Here is a 27,258-nt window from a genome sequence, read left to right as displayed (position 1 = left end):
ATTTTACGTGCTTTCGGAACTGCTGTGCGGACTTTTATTAAACATATAGTTACATTTGTATATATCTTATCCACATCCACACTAATAATCCACACTAATAATAAAGAGGAAAGATTGGTATGTTTGTGTGGAATAAACTCAAAAACTACTGGTCCGATTTTGATAAAATTTCGCACAGATATAGAATAGACCTTCAAAAGTGACATAGGCATAAATTTGTTTTTACTTTTTGTTTATTTCAAAATATAAAACACAAAAATATGTCCACCCGTGCGAAGCCGGGGCGGGCCGCTAGTCTTAAGTAAATTGGTCATAGCCCACTGCTAACAGTTCTTATTATAGTTAGTGGATTATTATTATGGTGGTCATGTTATTTAAAATTAAATTTGTGCTTCATATAAAAAGTTTATTTATGATCAAAGTAACAACAACTAGGCACTAACCCTTAGTTATGAACTACTTTGGAAAATAAAAGCTTAGATTTGAATAAACGTACCAAGCGGTCGATTTTATGGCATTAACAATAATTACATTACACACTTTTTAAACATTTCAAACAGACAAATACTGTCCGCGAATCAAAAGTATAATAAATGGGTATCTCTAGAAAAGACATGTAACATCTTCGTCATTAACCATCAGGTGTGATGGATTCACAAATGCCTAATCCAATATTGAATTAAAAAAAACTGACACTTCATTTTATATTATAGAAAATAAATCAAAGAAAGAAATTTATTTTTAAAAAAGCAATCAATTACTTGTTACATAAGTTATACACGTCATTACAACGATTAAAAACAATTACAACAACAATCTACCTACGTATTAGGTACATACATTTAATTGATTTATTAAAATACAACAGACTAATCGATTTTAAAGTTCAACTTTTCTATGTTCGTATTAAAGCAATTATAACGGTTAGATTTCCTGTCATTAGTTCCTGGGGTCAACGGGACAGGAAATAATCGATCATAGTTTGGTTTCGTCTTCCAGCAAAATATGGATATTTGATACCATTGACAAATTAATCGACTATAGATATACTGGGTGTACCGGGTGATAACCGGCACCAATAAAAAAAAGAATAGGACCACTCCTTCTCTTTCCCATGGATGTCGTTAAAGGTGACTAAGAGATAGGCTTATGAACTTGGGATTCTTCTTTTAAGCAATAGGCTAGCAACCTGTCACTATTTGAATCTCAAGTCTACCCCGCAAGGAATATAGACGTGACTATATGTTTGTATGTTTGTGTAACTATACTAGTCATTTGCCGTGGCAAAGCATAGACTTGCTGATTATTTTCAGCGCCATCTAGTAACAAACTTCTGTATTATAGTCATATTTTTTTACATCATCATTATTATGTATATCGAACCTTTCCTATGTATGTATCTAATTATCTCCAATTTAATCAAAATCAGACCAGTTAAAAAAAAACAAATCCAAGTTGAAAGGTAGACCTTAACCGCCTCGCTCGCTCAGTCAAAATTATACATTGTTCAGATTAAGAGAGTTAAATTTTAAATTAATTGTACCAAATTGTAAGCGATACTTCTATATTATCTGTTCCTACCCTATTACATAGTTTTAAGAGAATTTTGAAAACATTATTCTAATCAGGACTTTATTTCGACTTTATTTATATGAATTTTGCAATAGCAAAATTTCATTTTATTACTTAAATTCTTTTCGTTCATCCTTTTTAAAGACCATTTGTAGCCTACTACTATTGTATTTCGTAAAAAAAAGCATTTAAAATGTAGATCAGTCAAACTAGTTCCGTAATAATATGATGTATGGTATTGTAGTAAAATGTAGGCGTCATAATAGGTTCATCTATAGAAAGAGATGTATAATTTAGCTTATAAAGAGATTACATGACAAAGAGGACCACATACGACGTATTTCTATACAACGGTGTAAATTATAGCCACAAAATAATCCAAAAATGTATTCAGCATTCATATCAAATTACAAAAATTTAAGTTGCCTTGATTTATGAGGCTAAATACATAAATATTAGCAGATTTTGTCACCTACATGTTTTATGTTATTTTATTGATGTCGTATTTGCATTTCTATTTGTTTATATACCTATTTCTATAACATTAACATTTTACCTATTTTTGAGTTCTAGTTTATTTTAAAATCCAATATAAAATTATCAATTACATTTTATTTGTTCATAAAATAAACTGATTTATATTTATTATGTTTTGTAATGGCAATCTTAAGAAATTCATGCGACTGCTTAAAAGTCAATTTCTCATAAAAGATGCAAATCTGTTGTTTGATGATAACATAAAATGGGCAAGTTAACCTACAACACCTGTTTAAAATATAATTAATAGTAGGTATCAGATTACAAAGTCAAACGGTCACAAGTCACTTATATATTAATTCATACTGATCAAGTTATATCCAATGAAAGTTATTATTGTTTTTTCAGTAATTCAATTAGATTTATTATGTATAAAACTAAACTAAATGGAACAATATCTCTTAGATTTTTTAAACCTTTAATTCTAAAATTTATCTTAATATGACTACAATTTTTTTTAAAATAATATTGTGACTTTTTAAATGACATTTTTTTAAATGTTAACTTTATTATACTTACTACGTACCAATTTATACTATGAGTCACTTGACAAATACAAGCAATCACCTGCTCTTAAGCACTAACTTCCACGACACGCATCACTCGCTGAACCACTCGACCAATATGAACATCGTCTAAAGGCACAATTAATTATCGCGTTTAGTTACCTGTGACACAGAACAGCGTCGGTCCCACGATACATCAACTGTGATTAATGTGTCACATTGCGAATATCAGAGTGACACACTTGCGTAAACGCTTGTGACATTAAATTTTAGGGGCTCCGCAGCTAAGAGTATCTACTTAATTATAAATAAATGCTCCGTAGTGACAGGATTTGAAATTAAGCTTTATTTATGCGTGAGGTTATAATATTTTTTGACAGTTTCATAATTTACTTGTTTGTTTATTATTCAGATTTATAAGTTTATGTAACGTGTCCATATTCTGGAGCGACTTTGTGTTATCGTTGTAAGTTTTTGTATTGATATGACCTAAAACAACACTTGTAAAGTAATCAACATTAATAAATTTAATTATCATTCAGACTTTACATATTTTAACTAATTTGTTATATTTGCAAACAAAATATTTTCAATTTTGATAGTAAAATCTACTCTCATCACCATAAGTAGGTACCTTTTAGCTGTCGTGATTTTAAAACGTAGGAAATTCGCTGGTTTTCTTTTAATTATTTGCCCTGGACTTAGTTTTTAGATTGTATTTCCATTCGTATGTTATGCTTAGTAAAACAAAATATTCTGAAAATCTACAAATTTTTTTTTAAGAAAATTTCACAATTGCTTTTAATATCTCTTCACGCAATCTCCAAAAAAAGAAAACTCATACGTTTGAAAATTGCGTCGGCCACTTTCACGCCGCCAAAAGACGTACGGACAGACATTCATATATCACAAACTCAGAGCGTGTCGTACAAACGCCGCTGATTCTATCTCATGTGTCAAGATGTCTTGCTTTTTTTTAATTTATATACAGTTCTTTTGAGTTCACTTACATTATAATGTAACTACTTTCTTTTAATTAATTTGTGAGATAACATTTGTAGCGTATCTTATAGTGCATAGATAAAGACAACTGCTTAATCATTATTTTCAATAATTATTCCAAATACCTTAACTTACAGTTTTGTCAGTGATGTGGAAATATAAATATATATACATTTAAATAATTGTCTACGTAGATAATTCTTTGCAATGTAAGTCTTTGCCCGCGATAATATTTTGAAAGTAGGTACAGAATTTACTATTTTAGTCTCAGTGATTCTTTTAGGACATGAATTTGTATAAATTACATAAAGTTCTTATTTGTTTCTATTGTTGTAACAGATTTATAAATAGTTAAATGTCTTAAGAATTTGTTGAACAATTAATGAATATGAGTAAGTAAGATTATCTCCATACCCATCATGTGTTCAACACAAAAGTCGGTCTGTTTCAACAACCGGATTCCGCTGTAGTCAGCATGTCAACCTTATTTGGTATTATTAATTGTTAGAGAGTAATGGTACAAATTAAAAGTATAACAGATACAAGAATGGCGGAAAAAGGAAGCTGTAATGATTGTTGGTTTATAATCAGTCTAAAAGTAATGAATATAACAAGTCAAAATAACAAGTCTTCATCCTAATCCTATATTCTCAACTAATATTATAAATGCGAAAGTAAGTTTATTTGTTTGTTGTCGTTTCACGCGTTCTCTAATGAATCAAGCTTCTTGAAATTTTGCGTTTATATAATTAAGAGTCTATAGAAGGCACTTTTCATCCCGGTAAAAACTAAAGTTTCCGTAGGATTTTCGAAAAAAATTTAATCTTTTCTAGGTGATGCTAAATTCACGCGGGTGAAGCTGCTGGAAATGCTGGTCTTTATGTATAAATATACCTGTAGACCAACAATTATGGTTACACTTAGCTGAATGGTGCAATTGAAAATATAATTTATTAAATGTCATAACAAAAATAAAACTTTAGTTTCTTCATTCTCTGAGAAATATTTAGGTTTTTTTAGTTTAAGTCTAGTTACAGAGTTCATCATTTATATCCAAATTCGACGGTTAACGATTAACACATTATAAAAAAGATAAAAGTTTCGACAGACATAAATAAAAGTGATTATTTAGAGACTATAGAAAGAATTAATATTATTTTTAGTATGTTATATAGTCCAAGAGCTAACAGCGGTTTCCTTGTTAGCAGGTGAAGGCGGCGGCGGTGGAGGAGCGGCGCGGCGGTGCGCGCGCGATGCCGCGGCGTCGCCGGTGCACGCGCAGGCGCCCACGCCCGCGCCCGCTCCGCCAGCTCCGCCAGCTCCACCCGCTCCGGCCGCCCCGGCCGCGCCGCCCGCGCCACAAGCCCACGTCAAAAGCGAGCGGCTCAGCCCGCACGATTCCACAGCTTCCCGGTTAGTTTCTATACTTTCTTCATTTTACATACATAGTTAAAATTATATTATATAAGGTAGACTTCATTTGCAGTGTTCTATATACATACTTCTTGAGCTTCGTCCACATTCTTCTTGGAAATTGCGTTTGGGTCTTCGTCAGCGTAATAGTAACTGTTTTATGGTAAATGAGACAATTCGTATTTTTGAAGATGGTCTTTTTCTCTGTTCTACCAGGTCCCGCAGCGTCACGCCGTCCACATCGTCGTACCCGGGCACGCCGCCTGAGCGCGGCAGCCCGCACGCTCCTCCTCACCCCGCGCCAGCCCTCCCCCCGCGGAACTACTCCGACATAATGCGATCGCTTGCCGCGAAATATAATAACCATTCGCATTACGAGTAAGTTGTGGCTTTGGCTCTTATACTAACATATACGGCAGATTTTACAGACAATACAAAAGAAGAATACACAGCATAAGCATACTTTAAGCCATACAAATTAATATGTTTGTGTTTTCTTCCTTATATTAAAACTGAAAGATCTGGCTGATAGATCTAAATTGACTTACACCTTCTACTAAATTGCATTATTTTTTGTAAATTATTTGTTTGGCGCCACTCATAAAATTATCCGTAATGTTGTCCTTGCGTGTGCAACTGCGCAGGTCATGGGCCCTTCATCTCATGACCTGTGGGCGAACACGCAAACCCAATACGAAGGATAATACGACAAATAATACTTTGGCCAGGGGAAAAGGAGAAACTTTGCACAGTCGTTATAAATGTTTTGTCAATCTAAAGACTCGGGATATTTACAAGCAATTTTAAAAGCAGTAGATTTTCAAAAATTGGATCTCCGTCTAGCATTTAGTAGTAAACATAGAACAGGCAGTACTGCTTATATCTGCACTGAAGTCTATGACAAGTTGGGATTATTGCCATTTTATTCCTGTCATAGGTAAAGCGTCCGCGCTTATTGCTACTTATTTTTACACATTTGACGCAAGCAGCTTCCAATAAAACGAAAACGGATTAAGTTTCACTTGTAGATTGTTTCTTGTTTTGCACCCATTTATCATAAACCTGATTACCGGTTAGCCCAACAGTTAAAAAGCTGTTCTAACAGCCGCATTAAATGAGTGATGTCAATCAATTATCATTCAAATGGCCCATTATAACTTCTTAATTGAATTAATCTATTCGATTGCTACCAATTAACAAGGTAATATAAATATACGATAAACCTTTTTTGAAATAGATTGCAATGTAATGTAGTCCAAAGGGAAGTGTTCCATCACAAGCGGTCCCGAAATCCACGGTGCAGTTTTTCACACGCTCTATGTCACAGCACTACGCGACCTCAGTTCACCGACCGAGTAGTGATGCCCGCAGCAATTATCATATTAATCGATTCGATAACTTACGTTTAGTCGACAAATTTACATGATTCGTGAGAACCAATGCTCTCCGCGTGAACTTATGTTATATTAATGAATTGCTCATCTTGGGTCGCCGACCTCTGTCATTTTTAATTATCGACATGCATTGGAGGCTTATAGGCGAATGATGAAGATTTTGTTTTGACATATACAAAAGTGGAATATAATTTTAGATATTGATGGATCATAAATTCTCCGTTTCATTGGAAGAAAAAATGATGTTTAAAATAAAATTGACACTTGATCAAATAGAAAAGTTTGTGGTCGAAGCGGCTTTTTAATTAACTTTGAGTGTGTTTTCAAGTAGCTTGTAATTATGCGCTTCTATTAATATTGTAATTTACCGTTTTTGTTATTACGGCCGGCCCGAGCGTGGCTCAGCTCACTGGAAACAATTTACTGCAGACTGTCTTGCGCCCGCGTCGTTTCGTAGCACGCCAAATTGAAGTTGAACCTATCTATTGGCGTGATTAAAGGTTATACCTGAACTTTCCTCATGTGAAATTAAATTATTAACTTTATAAAGATTCTTCAAGAAACATGCATTTAAAATTTTGTTTAAATAATAGGGTACTTTTAAGGAGGACTTATTTTAGTACTAATAATAAACTTCACACTTATTCTTTTTTAATAATAATTATTAGTACAGTTCATGGCAATGTAAATAATGAAGTGCTTTTATTATACTTACGAGTATTTCTATTTTTTTTTTTGACAGCTATCTATACCGCATGAATGGTTTTACCGCGGAGCGAGCCACGACATCGCCACAGGCAGACACAATAGATGCACCACTCGGAGGTTTATTCACAAAGCTGGCAAAGAAACAAGGAGGTTCGCCTAGAGTACCCGCCTTCCCAATCATGGTGGACATGAGCTATACAAAGGTAACAAATATTCAAAGATTTACGAAAAAACACTTATACGTCTTGGTGTTAGCCCAAATTACGTTCTCACCTTTCTAAAGCTCGGTGCGCCTTTTGACCATATCCTTTGATTAAATAGGTTATATTTTTACACGAAAGCTCATCTGTTAATTTATAATGATCATTATTTCTATTTTCGACGTTTACGTATAAAGTATAAATGTTTACGAAGTCCACTCCATTGTTAAATTACTTTTATATAATAAACAGATTTTGGAAGCTGCAATTGAAATCGTAATCCTTTTGTTAAATATATTTTGATTTCTTACGAGTATAATACGATATAGAGTCTCGCACTGCGTGCTGTATATAGCAGGATGTTTTAGGTAATCAAAATGAACATCGAAATTAATATAATTTTATCTCTAATTAATTCTTATCAAAGTCATAAGACATATCATCTTTACGATCACCTCACAGCGTGCTATACTTGAAGCAAGGCCACTGCCCCTATGAAATAATTTACGGTCAGCTGGGTCTTGTTTCAAAAGAGCACATATAAAATTCAGTCTAATTATAAATACAAGTGCTCACTGACCTTCCTGTTTTAATTACACATCATGCACCGTTTCATAGTTCACGGCTGTGATTAAAATGTCTCGGGGAATCATAAAACTTATACATTGTTATCGCAAAGAGGATCTTCTTTCTACTCGTTCGTTTATGTTAATTTGAACCTCTTTAAAATCATAATGCGCGATGAGCAACCTGCTTCCTTTCCAGTAATAATGAACGCAATTAAATCTGATAAGGCTCACGACCTTTACACTTCCTGCGCTATTACCTAGATAAGGTGGAGAGAGTGTTAATTGCTCTTGGTTGTTACCGTTCGTAGTGCGCGCACAATCGGCAGGGTAATAGTGCTGCCCCGCCTACTGCTCGACGCTCGACTCGAGGTTTGCCAGCGAACCGTCTCGACTCTCCACTGTAAAAGGAACTGGAGCTGCACTAATTGGCAGCGGCACGCGCCGCGCATGCGCGGTGCCGAGTGCGGCCCACAACACGCTAGTGATGGGATGTGAAATCGAAACAGCACTGGACTTTAAAATTAGTCGACTTTTTGCACACCACTGCGATAAGAGGCACGCGGAAATTGCAGCGCTAAATCGTCACAGTTATATGATTTCGACTTTCTAGCGAAATTATTCAGAAGCAAATCTTATTCCAATTGAATATCGGTCGTAAACATCGATACAGGATTGTGGTATTCTAGCATAGTTGTTATTAACATCTGACACCTGCCGGTGCCGCGCACGAATGTTGGTTGCGTTTCTATTTATACCTTATCTTGTCCATAAATAGTGGTTTAAATTTATTTTCACCAATAAAGAGAACAGGAGCGATGCGGAAATAAATCGTGAGATTTATAGCGTTGGCTCTGCTTCAGCACGTAGAGGTGGGCGCGGCACGAGGCGCAGGCACGCGCCGCGCTAGCTGCCGTGTTCATTTCACGCGCGCTTCTTACTGAATTTATTCGAAATTACCCTGCATTCCCCTTTTTTAGCTCGTGGCAATTAAAAAAGATAGATTGCAATTTGACCCGCGGGCGGCGAGCGTGACGGTTCGGAACGTTATTATGATGAATGCTCGCCACTTACGATGCTCTCGATCAGATAATAACCTCGCATCGTGTTTGCTTAATACTTGTAGTGTATGCTACTTGATGGGATTCTTAGTAATTGAGTTCTTGTTATATATGTAGGTATACGCATATGCTGGATGGAGTTTCTCTCAGCGATAACAATATATATCATTTTTTTTAACTCACATAGGTACCTATTTTGATAAGAATAAGGTACGTGTTAATAAAATAATTCGAATCACTAGTTATTTTTCCCCTTTTAATTCAAATGATAATGATATCTGTAATTGTGGTCTGTCTTTTTGTCATTAGCAATATACCCAAAATGAAAAGAAAACATTAGTCAGGTGTCTCTACTTTCACAATTCACATTCCCTTCAAGCATCAATGACTATATTGCTTTACCTCAAAATTATCAAACTTATCGGATTCACAGATTTTGCACAGCAGGCGGCTTACGCCAACTAAGAGTTATAAATATTTTAAATTGTATTAGTTATAAAGTATTTCTATGTTTTATGACGCGCAAACTATTTGTTTATTCAATTAATATATATAATCAGATAGTTCGATCGTGTCCTTAAGCTAATTATAATTATATCCGATTAGGAACTTAAACAATTGGTAAAATTATTAAATCGACTCTCATTGCTTATATCGATAAAGCTAGTTAACCTATAAAATCAAACTACCAAGTCCAATTACCTTACAATTTATTATAACTATAACGGAATTTTAGCCATAAGATATAATAGGCGTATTTGTATCAACTTCGGACCCAGAAAAGGGCCATTATTTGGTCGAAGGAAATCTGACTAAAGGAAGTCCAAAAATTACACAATTATTAAATATTATAATAATTTAAATATCTTAGGAAAGGCATATCTTGGCATCCCCTGAAGGTTAGCGGAAGTGAGACCTTACTCGCCACAGGCATACCCCGAAGGATGATGACCATTTTTACTTATTTCTCTCCTATTTATACATCTCTATTCGCCCGTAAATATTTTTTCCGCCTATTGTCCTACGCTACTTGTATTTTTTTGCGAAGAACATCATTTATTAATAAATCAATTTGAAAAAGAACCATTAAAAGAAGTATTTTTTTTATATAAACATATAACTATATATTTATATAACAGGCACTCCTAGCGATATCGAGGATGCAGCGTGGGGGAAGGTCGAGGCTCAAGCGCGCACGCGCAGGCAGCATTCCAGAACATTACCCGCTTGACCTGTCGGCAGCCGGGGACAGCGGCTACAAGAAGGCAAGGCTCTCGGCCAGCCCCAGCACGAGGAGCGACACCGACGAGCGTGACAGGATCTCTAATGATGGTAACAACTCCTCCAGACTTATATTCTGTTCCAAGTATTTTATATTAACTAGCAGTGCACCGGGATTTTGCTTACGTGGAAATTTCGGGTTTAAAGTAACTTAGGTGTTATTTCAGGTTATGTGCCCTTGTACTAAATTTCATTATAAGTCGTTACCTAGTAAAAGAGTAACAAATATACATAGCAAACATACACAAACAATCATCCTTACAAATTTTCACATACGGAAGTGTCCGGCGATGGCATAGACTTATTTTTATCTGCTTTCGTCACTGGAAAATAATACATACATATAATCACGTCTATATCCCTTACGGTGTAGACAGAGCCAATAGTTTTGAAAAGACTGACTGCTCAGCGGTTTAGCTTAATGATATAATTGAGATTCAAATAGTGACAGGTTGCTAGGTGCTGCTAGGTGATGGGCACCTAAAAGCAGAATTGCAAATTTATTAGCCTATCCCTTAGTCGCCTTCTACGACATCCATGGAAAAAAGATGGAGTGGTCCATCCAGTGGAAAATAGGACTATTCTCTATTGGTGCCGGAAACCACAAGGCAGATAATTAAAGCAAAAAACACAACTGCATCATAAATCCTTAAGGCGGCGTCAAGAAAGCAGCAAGCGTAAACAAACTTAAAATTAACAAAACCATCGATAAACAAATGCACAGTAAGTAATATTATATATTAACATTTTATTATCCCTTTATTATAGATCGGGGAGAAGCCAGGGGAGAATGTATGTGCGCCGAAGCCAGAGCTCGTCTATCAGCGTGGTCAGTCGATGAAGTGTGCGAGTTCGTCAGTTCTATCGACAATTGCGCCGAATACGCATCGGTAAGTTTACATCACTATATGTGTTTTTTATTTTTTTTATTTTGTGACAGTTTAAACGGCCAGCTTCCCAAATGTAATGAAACATAAGAAGTGTTTTTGACGTATTCGGTTTATTTCTTAATTTTTAATTTCCGTAAATTAACTTGCGTTGCAAATTTTAACGTAAAATTATTTTTGGCGTATATTTCCTCTTCTTATAACAGGGATAAATGAAGGACAGAGCTAGCATTAAGCTTTTAGCATTATTGACCCTGGACTCAATATCATCAATCTAATTATAAAGTACTTACAAAACTGCGACTGCGCATTGCTTGTAAACGTAACAGCAAGCCGTCAGACCGGAAAACCATCCAGTTTATTATTAAGCCATCGAGAACTAGACACATTAATAAATAGCAATAGCGGATATTAAATTAACGTAGATATCACTAACATAGAGATAACATAAAAGGTAATAAAGAAGAGTGTCAGTGGTAAAGAGAACAGACTTGAAAAATAATGTCTGTTCCAAAGTTACAAGTTCGAATCCTACCGTGGCCATCTGCTATTATAGCTTTTCTGTGTTACGCAGTTACTTTAAAAAATTGTACTATTCAGTTCAATTGTTTTAAAAGTAAACTTATGTTTTCTATGAGCGAACGTCCTTTTTCGTTAGTTCTTTTGTCTACACAAAGAAGTTCAGAACGAACATTTTCTATTCTGTATCAATTATGATTATTATCCAGAATATAGATAATTTGTAACTGTAAACAATATAAATAATTTTATAGTAAGAAACAGCCCGACATAAATTTTATTGCGTGTTAGTCTAATAAGACTGGCAACGCGTCGAATTTGATCACAGAGTTAACGTCACCACGTATAGAGACGACATTGTACATAATTTGTTTAAAAATTGTCAATAAAAAAGAAATTGAGGTGATGATCTTGTCCTATGACTTCTTTATGGAGAAATGTTAATACAAATTTGAAAAAAAAGGAAAAATTGTATTTTCATTTCTCTATAAATAAGGCATAGGATAAGATGACAGGAATAAACTTGAAGGAACAAAAAATGAAATTGGGCAATAGTTTAACTGCAGCAGTCAGATTTATAGATAATTTCAGCAAGTTAATGATTTCTCCTAAACTTAAAAGTTGAATGGATTTTCTTTACGAAAAACAATTTATAACACCACATCTTAAATAAAAAAAGAAACACTTCGTGTCATATATTCTCTAGATGTCAGGTGGCAATGAATGCGGTATAAAATTCCGTGTAACGTAATAAGCTTTTCAACGTCCATTAACAACTTTCATCGGAAGCTCATCACTACCAATCATAATAATAACAAACTTGAAACAAGTCCGTTTAAGAAACGCGATGAATTGTTCTTGGTAAAGGGCTGGCACGTAATAATTTTTATTTTGTTTGAATTATTAGAAGAATTAAAAGATATTTTTGTTTAAAATATAATAGGTAAAGGTTATTATTAGGTATTGTTACTTATTTTCATAAAGTGGTAACTTCAAGATCCTGAAAGTTATTTTAATATGTAAGTACTTATACAAGGTACCTAAATATATGCTGACATTTCAATCAAAGATCCCCTTTAATAATAAACCATTCAGTATCCATACCATATATATTATTACAACTCACGTATATTTAACATTCTTATGCTACTTAATGTATTTTCGTACTATTTTGGAAGACAAATTGACAAAAATAAACTATCTAGTAAGCAACCCTACGAGTATCTACACGCACTTTCGTACAATAGAGATGTCGACCAATGAACGCATCAGAGAACAGGGAACGATCATCCCATCACTACCGCAATACTGATTACACGTAATCACTCACTGTTTCCACACCTTACATCTAGTAACGCTGCTACCAATCTGATATCTGTTCCAAAAGAACGCGTATTGAGTACGTAACAGTTTCTTTTTATGACATTAACTAGCTTTACCCGGAGATTCCCCCGCGTGAATTTAACGCCACCTACAATCGTCCCGTATATATATATATATAAACTCATTTTCACATTTATAATATTAGTTGGGATAACGTCGGTGTTCGAATCCGTAAGATGCCTGGTTTTATAACGCGGTTGCACATAAAAGGACACTCTTCTTACAATATTTAAATAATTTTATTTCTTTGTACGGTGAAATAATTTAACGTATTTATATCGACATTACATAAATTCTACTGTCATTACTGCATAAACTTCTGAACAATGACCAATTACTTACAAAACAATATTGAACTATTTTAAGAAATATGCGACCTTGCAATACACAATCTAAGTAAGTACCTGCCTCGTATTAAATTTGTATTTTAACTGTTATCTCCGCATTTGCTTAATCTAGCATAGATAGATAGCATTTTCCTGATTGGCCTGGATATTGGATGTTTATCTATATAAGTATTTTTTATAAAATATAGTATCATTGAGTTAGTATCTCGTAACACAAGTCTCGAACTCACTTCGAGGCTAACTCGAGCTGTGTAATAGTCTAGTATGTTCAAACACTGTATCAACTTCACAGCTGTTGATGATAAAACTCTATAGGAGTACTTATATTTAACTTTTTTAATTACATTGTTGTATAGTCTATATTTCTTGATGTCAAGTTTGTTTTCATTGCGGTGATCAGAATTAATTGAGTTTCCAGTGAAAGGGAATGTTACACTCTGTGATATAGTGTGTAAATTCACTGTACATATTAAATTGTTACGTAAATTCTTTGTTCAGATTCTAATGTTATCAAGAAGGCGAGTAACATACCTTGACTATATAAAATACTTATTATATGTTTTTATGTCTGTTCTTAGATTAATAAATATATGATATATATAGTTTCTAAATAATATTAAAAAATTAACAATAATTTGGTATTCAATTTAAAGAACTATAAATTATTTGCACATTTTCAAAATACGAAATGCGATGACATCAAATATTCATTGGATGGCAAAAGCGCAATTTTAGCGTCCATTACCACTCCACACCATAAACGGGGCGATAATAACTAAATTCGCCATAAATTCATAATAATATCAACCTTATAATGACTAAATTCCGTATAATTTCGTAATAATATGCATTAGAAATGTCCCCGCAAATCTCTGACATTTTAAACGTTTTCCGTATTGGTTGACCGTCACTCGCAGTAGTATACGACTGAGGGCTCCAATAAAAAAGGATTGGAATTGAATATTAACAGTTAGGTTTACGAGCAGCGAGATAGCTTATTGTTGAAAGGTGGCTTGGCCACTCCGGCTTTGAAATTTAGCTCTATCTTCGATAAGATATTTTAGTTTTGTACTCGCTTGCTCATAGATATTTTATCAATTGTGACTTGGTATTATTGCAAGAGCTTTTCAGTACTAGTGAATAATAGTTTCTTTCAGTATAACCACTAGACATTCTAAAATATCATATTTAGAAAACGCTGCTTATGATATGATGCTGTATAATTTAATGTACTATTTAAGTAATTTCTTCATTTGTTCAAACTAAATTTTTCAAGTGCCAAAATTGAAACTTACGCGATTTGCCAACTATGTAAATTCATCTCAGTTTTGGACCAAATGATAATGCCTTATTCCATTAAATCCACCTGTTATACATTAAGTCCACCTATTGTACATTTTACGTGCAAAAAGTTTAAATTAAAAATGTACACTAAGCTTAAGTCTATATAAACAAGATTTCCACGACAACAAGCGACGACCACAGCAATCTTAATATTTCTGTGGCAACGACAATGAGCATGTTAATGTCTGTACAAAGTCATGCGCACGCGTCGCGGACATTACTATTCGCGAACCAGACATGACAGTGGGATCAAGGGAAGAAGACGTGACTGATGCGACAGCTGAGGCCATGTAATTGTTGGCTTTCAACTTTCAATTTATTTGATAAAGAGATCGCCATGCAATGCATTTGAATCGTGATGGGCAGGATAGGAATGGTTTTAGGAACAAGGCACCGCTTCAGAGTATGGTAGAGACAATTCTAAAATAATACAGACACCTAATAAAATCTTACGTTATGGCCACTGATAGACTGACTAGTAGGTTTGCATCTTCTTACGAGTTTTAAGTGATTGCAAATAAACTTCTGCAAAAAAAAATACAACTATAAAGCTAAAGCATTTAGCATAATCTAGTGGTGTGCTAATTTTGCCTTTACATTTATATTTTACAATACAACAAACCTTTTGTTAATAAATCAGCTGTCCAAAATCATCAAGATGTACTATAATTTTATACGGTATACGTAGTAAGAAAAAGAAAGAAAAGACAATAAAACTCAACATTTAAATAAGCCTGTTCTACCTGCGGCCCTTCTTGATCCTTGCGCGGTCCCGTTCACTCCTTGCGCAACTGATCCGAACATCCGATACAAATATTAAGATTTTAAATCCACCATTCCCACGTTTACCTTATAATATGTACGACGCTTTATGCTCTGGCATTATTGTTGTGAATTCATCGCGGACATTCTTTCTCAATGATTATTATTTGCATTTTATGCAATTTTCGAAAAGTGTTTTCGTAATTCTACGTATGCTCTTCAATGCTTTTAATATAAAAGTGACTCCAGAGCTCCTTAATATCATCTTCAGCTCGAAAATACCGGTGGCTTCACCATCGTTTAACATAAAATTATTTTAAATGTTGCACTGTGGAAATTTCGAGATGTCCCAACCCAAATTATCAGCACCCAGCGGCCAGCACTTTCGACTTTAAATTGTCTATTTACCATTTTTATTTATTCATGCACTATGAGGCTGCTCGCCCCGTCTTCGCACGGATCGATATTAACGAAAGGTATTTATAATTATTAATTTCCTTCCTCAGAAAACCCTCTTTCGGATTTTGCTCCTGTTTTAATAACAGGAGCAAAATCCGTCCACAACTTACGGGATTTGCGCATACATACAGGCAGAAAAAATAGCGAAACTTTACCATATGTAGTGATAGATAGTTCTTAAAACAAATGTGAACAATAAGTGCACACCTTAACACGCGATGGCATGCATTACTTAAGCAACCCGTTCCCAATTGCCATTGCAGTCGCGTCACGCGTCACGCCGTTTCGTCGTGTCAATATTGCGTGCGATTGTTGTATGGGAATTACTTTATTTGCCAGTTTTCTGTTTGGAATACCCAATATTTGAATCGGCCGTGATGTGGCTGTGAAATATGGAAGACGTGTCACTGAAATTAAAAATTTATTATCAAAATTCGGATGTTAAATTTTGTCGCAATAAATTTATCTGTTTTTGGAAGTTGTTTAAGTGTAACTATTTTACAAATTAAATATGGAGACCATTTCTTTGCAAAAACCTGGATTATTGTAAATACATTTTTCTACTTATTACGAAATCGAAACCTTTTGGGTCTACTTTATGATGTCAAGACACACAAAGGAACATAATTGTAGTACGTAATTTTTACAAATATAGTTTAAAAAATATATGAATCAAAATTATAAACCAATAACAAAATCCTTACAATATATTTTTTAATATCTTTCACATTCATATTTCTTGAAATATGTGATGGGTCGATTGACACAAACCTCAAAATGTAGATCATTTTGCACAATATAATGTAGCCATTAAGAATATATTCGTATAATATCAAGGCATTGTCGCCGACGACGCACGCGCAGGCGTCTTCGTGCGATCGTGCAACGGTGTTGCCACATGGTGATTTATATAAATTAGCCCTTATACACGCGAAATGTGTCTAAATTATGGCAATACTCACCTGGGATCAAAGGTATCGTTATTGAGAAAATCCTGCTGCTTTTATCTCTCATACATGAGCCTGAATTAAAGGATTATAAATATATTTTCTTTTACGCGTATCGGTGCGGCATAGATAACTGTACAGTTTTATATCCTACCTCTGTAACATAGCACGCGCGATTGCTTTTGTATCACGCGTGGTCTATGTCTACACCGTCTATGAATAGGGACGTCATTATATGTATGCATATAACTACCCTTTGTAACATTCGAAACTCCGTCTCACAATTATTTGTGTACCGAATTTCAGTTAAATTAGCGATAAGTCCGCCTTTGTACCATCTCTATCTGCATTGTGCTGTTTTGTATGTTTTATTCTTATGGTGCAATAAAGTGTTTTACCTATTTAGAAAGAGTATCTATCTAAATCTATTTTGTAGTCGGCTGCGCGTCGATATTTTATTGCATAAAAATTATTCTACGCTTCCTTGTGCATAATAAAACTTCGAAAAGAGTTTGTCAACCGGGATTCGGACGTTTCTTCAATCAGATATCCCATTCTGACACAGCATTCATTGCGACACCGCGGACATTCCGTCAGAGTAACGGCTTAATTAATAGAGACCGGTATGTTTGTCTGGTCGTCTGTCACCTGTTTTGTAATATCGGAGATAAATCGACAGGTTCTGTAGGGGATTGTTGTGAAGCAAGGTCGTTTATTGTCCGGTTAAAGTAAAGGACTTAAGGCAAATCTGAAGATTCAATTTATAAGACTGGATTAGAGAACATTTTGCGATTAGAAAAAATATGCTTTAAAACATTAGGTAAAATCAATGTATATTTTTTTAATTATTTATTTTACACTTTATTGAGCCTCATAGGTACTATAGGTGGATTAAATGCTGATAGTCTACCAGTCAACCTTTATTAAATAGACAAACAGATAAATAATCCGCTGTCTATTAAATATATAAGAAGTAAATAACTGAAAAGAAACGGTTAAGTGACATTTCTACATTGACAGCAATGTTAGCGATAAATATTTCACTTTTCAGATTTCTGTGATTCCCTTGTAAAAAGAAAACTTTCCGCACCTCCGCGGCTTCGCGTTTAGTTTCCCTTTCCGTTGCAATTTCGGGAAATTCTGTATTACTGCACCTCTAATTAAAATTAGGTATCGACATGGCAAATCTCAAATCTCTGCCCACCGGTTAAAACTGTGATTTAATATGACAGGCAGTGTAATCTTTTATATATTTTTAAAAAAGGAACAGGCTTAACTTTCGAATTATCTTGTTATAAATAGAGTAAATTTTGCCGATATCTGTACAGTATTAGCAGGATTTCGTATTTATATAAATTGGAGTCGTCTTACTATCGAAGAGTTAAGCGCTTGCGCACGACGTCACGACCTGCCTACTGGCTCTTCACAAATTAACCAGTCTAATCATGCCTTAATGGCTCAAATATAGGTGCTCGGTACTTGGACATCATTTTCCTTAGTCTTATTTTACATACATACGTACATCACGTCTTTATCTCTTACTTGGAAGTCAGAGCCAACAGTCTAGAAATAGCTAAAAGCCACGTTCAGCTAGAAATTTTATTACGATGTAACTACTATGCCAGCGCTTAGTCGAATAAAGTACGAATAAATTAATGAAAATGTATACAAAAGGAAAAGTAACCATAACACAATCATAAACAGTAACTAGTAAATCATATATATATAGATACAACGATCACTGAAATATTTCCATAGTTGAAGCTCTAAATAGAATAAAGTCGTGAAATATTAGTTCTGTTGCTGGTTATACCAAAAGAATTATAAATAAGCAAAAAATCTAGATATAAAAAGGTCATCAACAAAACATGACTTCAATTCTTTGTTTCTTATAAATATCTTTCAATAAAATAAATAACTTTTGGGAGTAACTGCTTTTATCAAACTTTTACATACCATCATCGGACACTTACTAAAAACTACTCTAATTGACATTTTACGTATAAAATTCCAAAACCCGTCGACTTTCAATAAAATACCAATCTCTCAATTAGTGGTTCTTTTGGAATATAAAGAATTCTGTAAACAGCTATCAATATGAAGTCATTCCGATGTCCAAACCACGAAATGCCACACACATTTCGGAATCCCTATAATTTGCCATCGAGTTAACATCAAACAAACAGCTCATTCATGTTAAATATCACTCAAAAACAATGTACTCCCACATATAATGTAACCCGGAGCTATACACGACTCGAGTGAGCCAACAGACTATTGTCGAAAATTTAACGTTAGCTATACTAAACCTTAAGTAATTATGAATATGATTGTGATTTGTTACATCGTAATGAGCATTGTTTTCGATGATCGCTCTATCGTGACCATTCTCGGACATATTGTTATGATTTCGTCGTGAAACTGAACGTCACGGGTCATCCGGCGTGCGAGCGTTTCGCAAAGTGATTCCGTCTTCGATTTCACTTCACTTCGGTGTTACTTATCAACTCTTGTCACGATACCCACTAGTTGGATCGTCTTTCATGTTTGACATGTCAAATGGGTACAATTTCTGCACAGAGCACTGACCCGCAATGCCTGTCGGCGGAGCAACGTTCTGAGATCTGTGTAGGTACTTATTTCAGAAACATTTTACAATAACTGCTATGTTCGTAAATCTGAAATCTAATTATCATATAATATTGATCGTGTAAAAAACTTCATCAAACATCACAGTATAGATTTTTATGTAAATGTTGAGTTCAAATAACAACAATCCAATCATTTTCTTATTTATATAAGTGGTTTTTACAATTATTACTATCATATGAACAACCAAGGCTTAATTAACTCGTGTGAGTACTTAAAAGTATATTACACACTTGTAAGAGATAAATTACTTAGAACGGTTGGCTCCGTAACACGAGCACGGATCGAAACTAAAGAGAAATCAAATCATTTACATGATTACACCGTCCTCATGACAGATATCAATCTACGTAACAGCGGCTTAATAGGAATCGCGTGCGCGCTCTTAAAAGAACATCAAAAAAAAATGCGAGCGTGTCAAATTTGTTCCGTCAAAATATTTCATTTAGTCTCGAGATCATTTATTACGAGATAGCCAAAGAGCCTACGCTCGGAAGTCGTGAGACCTAAATAGACTCAATTTATTACATACAGGAGCAAACGATGCGGCGATAATTCGGCCCGCCGTTACACTTGTTACAAATATGTAATTCGCTGCGGGTTGTCTCTTACTAATGTTTAGAAAGTTGCGTTTAATTTGAACCAATCATGATAATCTTACAACAAATAACACTATATTATTGCTACGCTAATCATTATACACATTTACCAATATGCTAAACAAATATTGTATACCCACGCGAGACCGTAAATCAATCGATTCAAATTTATCGAGAAAGCGTTTTCAAAACCGATTCAGAATTGAATTTCGGCGCGATTCAATTGATTATCTTCCAAATATCATAATGTTCTTTATTTTTATTTGACAGCCACTGTTTATAATTATGACATATGTCATTTTAACAGTGTTAGCGGTTCGCTCGGCGGGTGGCGGCTGGTAGTCTCCGCGTTTGTAACCTGTATCGTTTGTCTCGGACACGGCAAATTGACGCGAGTTCAGGGCGCATAATGTTTGCTTTTTGTAACTAATGATTGGCGAAATTTATTAGATTGACCATTTCAGAGTTAATATGGAGGTCTATTATGTTTGTATGGGTGAACAAAACAGGCGCGTGCGCATGTGTTGTATTGTAATCAAGGATTTTTTTTTTTACAAAAATATCCCAAAATTCCATCACACATGTGATCTTATTTTTACTATAAAAAGCAGTAAATAAATAAATTTCTTATAAATTTGCACTCTTCCGCATCCGTAATCATTAATATTTAAGACTTAATATCATTTTCACACTTTCTAAAAACCTCCACACAAAAACTAAAAAAAAATATAATCAAAAATCTAATTATCAACATGAGGTATGGTGACGGCGGGTCGTCTGCGTTAATGCGTTCCAGCGACATTAAAAGTTTGAAATTAATCCAAAAATCCACTTTCTCTGGTTACCCAACCGGTCGCACTTGGCGATGACATTAGGGTTACATCTTGCCAAAACAAGAGCAATGAACACGTTCAATTTCGGGCACCTGTCTTATTTCGTAATAACACGACATACACACATCACCGCGAAGTAATTTTGTTCTCGTTGCACGCACTTTGTATATGAAAGAAGTATAAAAAGTGTCTTCCGTGTTTATTAGACTTATTAGAATAAAAAACGTCTAGACTATGGTGTCTTAAATGAATTATTCTATATATTTTTATGACTAGAGCAAGAGTTTCTAAATCCTAATCGCCTTTAAAGATTTATTTCATAAAATAACATAAACATCTTAATTCTTTAAATATAGTAGATACTATTTCAATTAAAAAAAAATCCCACATTTCCTAATTGTCGCAATGATTACCAGTAAAATTTGTCGAATTCAAACATATAATGTTTTGTTTTCCGTATTGAAATTTTTGTAAGTAAAATTTTTGGAAAGTCACTTAAAAATTGAAATGACAGTATAATTCACATTTCTCAGGTAACACTTACATTTTTATACGAGGAATATTTTATATAAATGACCCGCGAATAAGAGAAGATACTCAGAAGTTTACAAAAGGATCCCAATGAGCCTTTATAGCCAATTTTCAAGTCCACCATTTTGGGCTGTCCGTTGACATGTCAGTCGGTGTGTCACGCCCGCAGCTTATTTTATTTTATTATTTTATTTTAGCTTATTTTCATTGCTCGCTAATACAACATAAAATCCCTATTAATTCCGTTCCTTGTATAAAATTCCCATTCGCGCGCATTCCACTTTTGGAAATCCTTTCTTAGTGGATCAATCCTTTCAGCCTATAATTTGGCATGTGCATTGATAGAACAGTGAGGCACGTTTGCGTTTTATTTATATAGGTACCTTGATATTCTACATGGGCCAACAGTTTCTGCTGTCGAGTGTACATACTCGTGTGTGTCCGATGCTAGATAACCACGGCAGGCTAATAAGACCACCCGACCGGTACAAACCAATCAATGCTGGGGACCGTTTTACTACTGGTATTGGAATTGAAATGTTTTGCCACTCTAATTGACAAAGTCTTTCAAAATGCGTAGATATAATGGATATCAAAAATATTGCTTATAAGATGTAGAGGGATTTACTGCAGGAAAAATGTTAAGTTTTAAAATTTATCTTTACCGTCTGATATATCTGATAAATTTTAAGCACATTCAGACAACTAAATAAGAAATCATACTTGTAACCATGATCCTACATTGCTAGGTTGCGGAGGTCAGACGGGACTGACTTACACAATCTCCCACCATGATCCCGGTCAAGGAGGAGCCTAGAGAGTTTAAAGTTGCATCAAAATCAAACTAGCGGTTCGAAAGTTATCGCGACACAAACATACATACAAGAAAATATATTTTGTCTCAAAGATGATTGATAGTAGGACAATAACAAAACCATTGGGATAAATTCTATTTTTAACATTATTTAAATTAAGATTACTAACTTTGCGAAGTAAAAAAGTTAATGCAAATTAAGTGCTTCAGAGCGGCGGCAGGCGTTCGGATACGCGCAATAAAAATGCTATTCAATCGAGGCTGAACCCTTGTCATTTCATTATTAGTATACTTGCATGTGTTGTGAAGATGTTACCGACTTTACTTTTGATGCTAGCAATAATTAAAATAGTCTTCATTTTGTTTATTGGTGATTCGAAACAGAGTCGTTTAAAGAAAAAAATTAAACAAAGAAAATACTTTAATGTCCCTCCAGTAGCGCGTTGATGTCTTTTATTCATAAAAAAGTAAAACATTATTAGGGGAGTATAATTTTTTTTTGTTTAAAATTAATTTCTTTGTACAAAATACAAGTGAACAAATTAAAAGACTTATTACTAAAAGCATGTTTTGTTAATTTCGTTTAAGTCTTAAGAATAAACTTATCAAGTCAATAAGGAGAGCAATATAAGCATATTTAGCTTAAAATAACTTATAAAAAGTTCCAAAAAATATTAATCTCACATCATGCCGTATCTACTTGAATTAAATACTACATACCGCATAACCCCTCGTTTCCTTAGAGGGTTAAAGAACGAAAAGTTGAATCGGATGCAGGCGAGTTCTGATAACATCGCGAGTGCTCCACTGCGCGCTATCTTGAGATCTACGTCTCTATTCGACCGCTCCTCGGGAATTAAACGCTCCTGTAGGACTTAAATTAAACGCCTATTTGGCTGTAAATTGACTAGAGCTAATTAATTGGCCGGTTTGCGGAATCGCACTCGTTAAAGTCAGTCGACTTTAGAAAGCAAATATATTTTGATGTCTCGTGCCGCGGTGGAGGTTTGAACTGGTTTTTGTGTTTTAGGTAAATGGTAAATGGAAAGTGTACCTTTCCAGTGGTGGTTAGTGTTAGTAAAAAAAAAGAATTTTTGATGAAATACTTTTCTGATAAAATACATTGTAATCTGTACTAATGAATATTATAGTCTATATAGGAAAATAAAGTAAACATTCCGTAATAAACCTTGTCAAGTACAATACAATACATATATGTTTAAAGTTTACGTTTTCACTTTACAACCCGCTCGGGCCAATCACAAGTCAGCAAAATCGAATGATATCTACCATAAATTGGAACGTGAAAAAACGTCCCATCAAACGCCTTGAACATCCCGATATAAATTGTAATTCCTGAAATGACCATAAAATAATTTTCTAAATCGAACGCTTGGAGCCGACGCACGTAGGGAGCGGATTCAATTTCAACTAATGTCAGTACTCCTCAAACATCCTATAAGGTATGTGGCCATATATGACATCAATCTGAAGGAGATTATGTCACGTACGCGGCGACAAATCGGCCCCTTCTCTGTCTTTAATCAAAATTGGAAATTTTTGCGTGGAAAGGAATTGTTTTTGTCGTTATTCGATGAAGATTTATTGCAGCCGCTTAGCCCTGTTGGTCTGTATGTAAGATGGTGCGAAGCTGTAATGTTATAGAAATTTTATGATGCCTTTATAAAATGGCTCTGCCACAGTTATTATTGTTGTTGTATATCTGTTTCTGAACATAGCGGCTGTGTCTAGATTTTAGGTGTCTACAAACCAAAAAATATGCACCTTGTAAATCAATAACAAGGAAATTTACCGTTACGTTACACGACTATATTTATTCATGAATTTCGTCAAATTGTTATTTTTTTAACGAATAAATATACTCCTGCCAAAATAACATATTTTAATACCTTATCGTCACAGTGGCGCCCAACGTGGGGCTCAAACCCCCACTGAGATTAAGAGTCACATGCTCCACCGACTGAGCTAGCCGGGCTGCGAAGAGGGGCGCAGGGTAGAACGAAGCGGCACCACGTCACAGTTAACATTTAATTTTATTCCGAAGGCATGTCCTTTAAAACCAAAATAAAAATATAGAAACATTCAAAAGCGAGTTACAGTAAAAGTAAACAAAGCAATTCATACAGCACATAAAAGTGTGAAAGTTTATAAACGGATAATAACAATACATTTGGCTCTCGCGTGAAGAGGTCCATTAGGGCAACGGAAAATCAATTCAAGCCATAAGAAAAAGCCATTGGACCACCAGACACGCATTACAACGTTTAAGCTCCTTTCCAATCGCTAGGAAATTGCTCGGCTTTCGAGCTAGAGCCAGTGATTCGCAAACTGTGAGCCGCAACGTCTTTGAGGGTTCGCCACTGTAAAAATTTTTCAAAGTTTGGTGCTATTGGCAAAATTTAATGTTTTATTAACTGTATTAATATATAGAGAAGTTATTAAACTATTTTTCCGAAGGTTCAAATAAATCCTTAAATAAAATAAGATTCATACTTTTCAATCAACATGAAGATATTACTCAAGAATCTAAGTTATTTTGAGGCCGCAATAAGTTTAATGACTGCTAGATAATATGTGTAATTAAATTTTCATTTTGTCTAGGTACAATCTGAACATAATGAGTAATAAACTTAGATTAAAAAATATATATTTATGTAGGTATATTATGAAAAAGAGGAAACTGATCAACTGACTGACTAACATATCAACGCCAGGTAAAACCACTGAGTTTAGATATTTGAATTTTTGCATGTAGCTTCCTTAAGTGTTCTAGGGATGAACAAAGAGACGATTTTAAAACGGTCTAAGCAAAATTCTAATAACTAAATAAATCATATCGTGATTCTAACGACGGTATCGAAACTGTTTGAGAATCTCTGTCCTAGAGGAAACGGCACGTGCATATAATGGTCGCAGTCCAGTTGGTCGCTCGGTCGTTCGTCTGGTCGGTCGCAATCTCTGGTAATTGTCCCGGCGACCTTTCAACACAGGAATGTCAACCTGAACGCTCGACATCTGTGCTTTTATTTAGACGTGGCGGTTACCGTAATCGTTTGATATAATTTAAAGGAAATGCGATGAAATTCTGTTGAGACTCTTTCACAGAATTCCACTTACTTGTCTTTTTTCCGCAGGTGTAGCCAGACACTACATCTTTCCACTTGCCACGATCTTTGCATACTTCTTTTGCTTCATCGACACTCATCAATCTTATCATGCATGCTCGTTGCATTAATATACAATTTAAGTACTATTCTTGTAATATATAGTTCTATATAACAGTTTAAAATTTTAAGTGCCAGTTGATGTAGTATATGGATTTCTAAATCGTAATCTACATCTCCGTGTAATGTAAATCATTCGTCAATTAAATCCATACTCGCCTCAAAGATTAATGACTAAATTATCTCAACAATATTTACTACCAAATTAATTACAAGTTATTTTAAGGGCTTCATTCGTGACTACCGGGCGATCATTAACAAGTTAAGCCAATTAATATTAACTAGCGAGTTAATCCAATTAATATGAAACTATCTATGTTTTATTACTAACAGTAATACTAATTGCAACTGCAGGAAATCAAACATGTTCTAACTAGCTACTGGACGGCCTTAAGGATGTTACCAGAATGCTTACAAATCGAGGATAAATACAATTACCTAAACGATCTGAGAAAGTTTATAAGTAATATTATAAACTCAATAAAATACTTATAGTATTTGGATAAAGTCTTCGTGTCAATCTAAGGCAACATAAAAGATATCAGATTGTTTTTTTCGCAATGTTTAGAATCCGTAATATAGAATTAAAATTGTATAGTCTATCTCAATCAATATTATTTAGTCTTTACAGCTCTCAAGTCATCACATCACCGTACCTTTACTAACCACAATTTGTTTAAAAACATATCTTTACACATAACTCACTCAACGTCAGTCTAAAAGAAATGTCAGAATGATGGTAGGAGATTATTTGCATCGTTACTACTTCATTGGTATTCCAGCGAGCGTCCCCCGTGTCGCCGGTGTGTGCATGCCTTAATTATTTTAGATAGCGACCTGTCACTGCGCATGGTTTGATGCAATAATCCGAATAGCTCTGGTACTCCAACGACCACTGTAATTACGTGATTGTTAAAGGAAAGGATAGCTTTATGTCCGAGGTATTATTTTTATGAAATATAGTGTTTGCCCACATTCAGGCCGGGTTCTTTGATTTTTGTTCAGATTTAGATTTTGCTTTATTCTAAGATAAAAAGTTACATAAGTCTATCGTTAAGTGGCTTTGTACATCCAAAGATTCTTCTTTAAGAATTTACAAATTGTTCTTAATAATAAAAAAAACCAAAAAGAATTCCGACTTATTATCTTTAATGAAGGAAAGAGTTCTTTCATTAAAGATAACAAGTTCCGAATTGTATTGGTAAACGATCTATATAGTGTTAAAATTCGGGTTGCTAAGGCCCAGAACTCGAATTAGAATATTTTGTGCAACATGATCCGTAACACAACTGCCTAAGTACATAACTCGAACTCTCTGCCGACCCAAACATATTTTTAACCATAAAAGCATATTTAACCCAACACAATCTCGCAAAACGCATATTTATACAATATTGTGTATTTGTATAAATTATGAGCGTATAATTTCAGCATCTGTTGAAATTACACAAGTAATAGGGTAATCATAATATCGTGTAAGTTAGATCCTGCGCAAGACCACCAAAGGTTAGAGATATGGGCGGCAAAAGTAACGATGACAATAAAAACATAAAAGTACTGAAACTTAGTGATACGTATACGGCCTCAAATACTTATATAAACTGTGGACACTGTAATTGAATAGTAATGACACAGCAATTAATATGATTCAGAAGGTAATCTTCATAAAACTGCGATGTAAGAAGATACTGAAAGGTTA

The 27,258-nt window shown here is 34.5% G+C and overlaps 1 protein-coding gene across 5 annotated transcripts in view; it reads left to right on the top strand.

The window, feature by feature from the left end:
* The window catches only part of LOC106138310 (translation initiation factor IF-2), a 208,956-nt gene that overhangs the window by 159,016 nt on the left and 22,682 nt on the right, over positions 1-27,258 (top strand). For 3 of the 5 annotated variants that reach the window (XM_060947320.1, XM_013339432.2, XM_060947321.1), the window contains 5 exons: positions 4,823-5,030; positions 5,247-5,408; positions 7,167-7,335; positions 10,099-10,291; positions 11,009-11,130. In XM_060947320.1, coding sequence (XP_060803303.1) covers positions 4,823-5,030; positions 5,247-5,408; positions 7,167-7,335; positions 10,099-10,291; positions 11,009-11,130 — 854 coding nt within the window. The remainder of the gene's footprint in view (positions 1-4,822; positions 5,031-5,246; positions 5,409-7,166; positions 7,336-10,098; positions 10,292-11,008; positions 11,131-27,258) is intronic. The other 2 variants (XM_060947319.1, XM_060947318.1) reach the window with 1 other exon arrangement.

This window comes from Amyelois transitella, chromosome 13 (genome assembly GCF_032362555.1).
Source record: "Amyelois transitella isolate CPQ chromosome 13, ilAmyTran1.1, whole genome shotgun sequence".
Taxonomy (NCBI): domain Eukaryota; kingdom Metazoa; phylum Arthropoda; class Insecta; order Lepidoptera; family Pyralidae; genus Amyelois; species Amyelois transitella.
The sequence above is the reverse complement of the archived record's forward strand: the minus strand, read 5'-3'. Positions and strand labels throughout refer to the sequence as shown.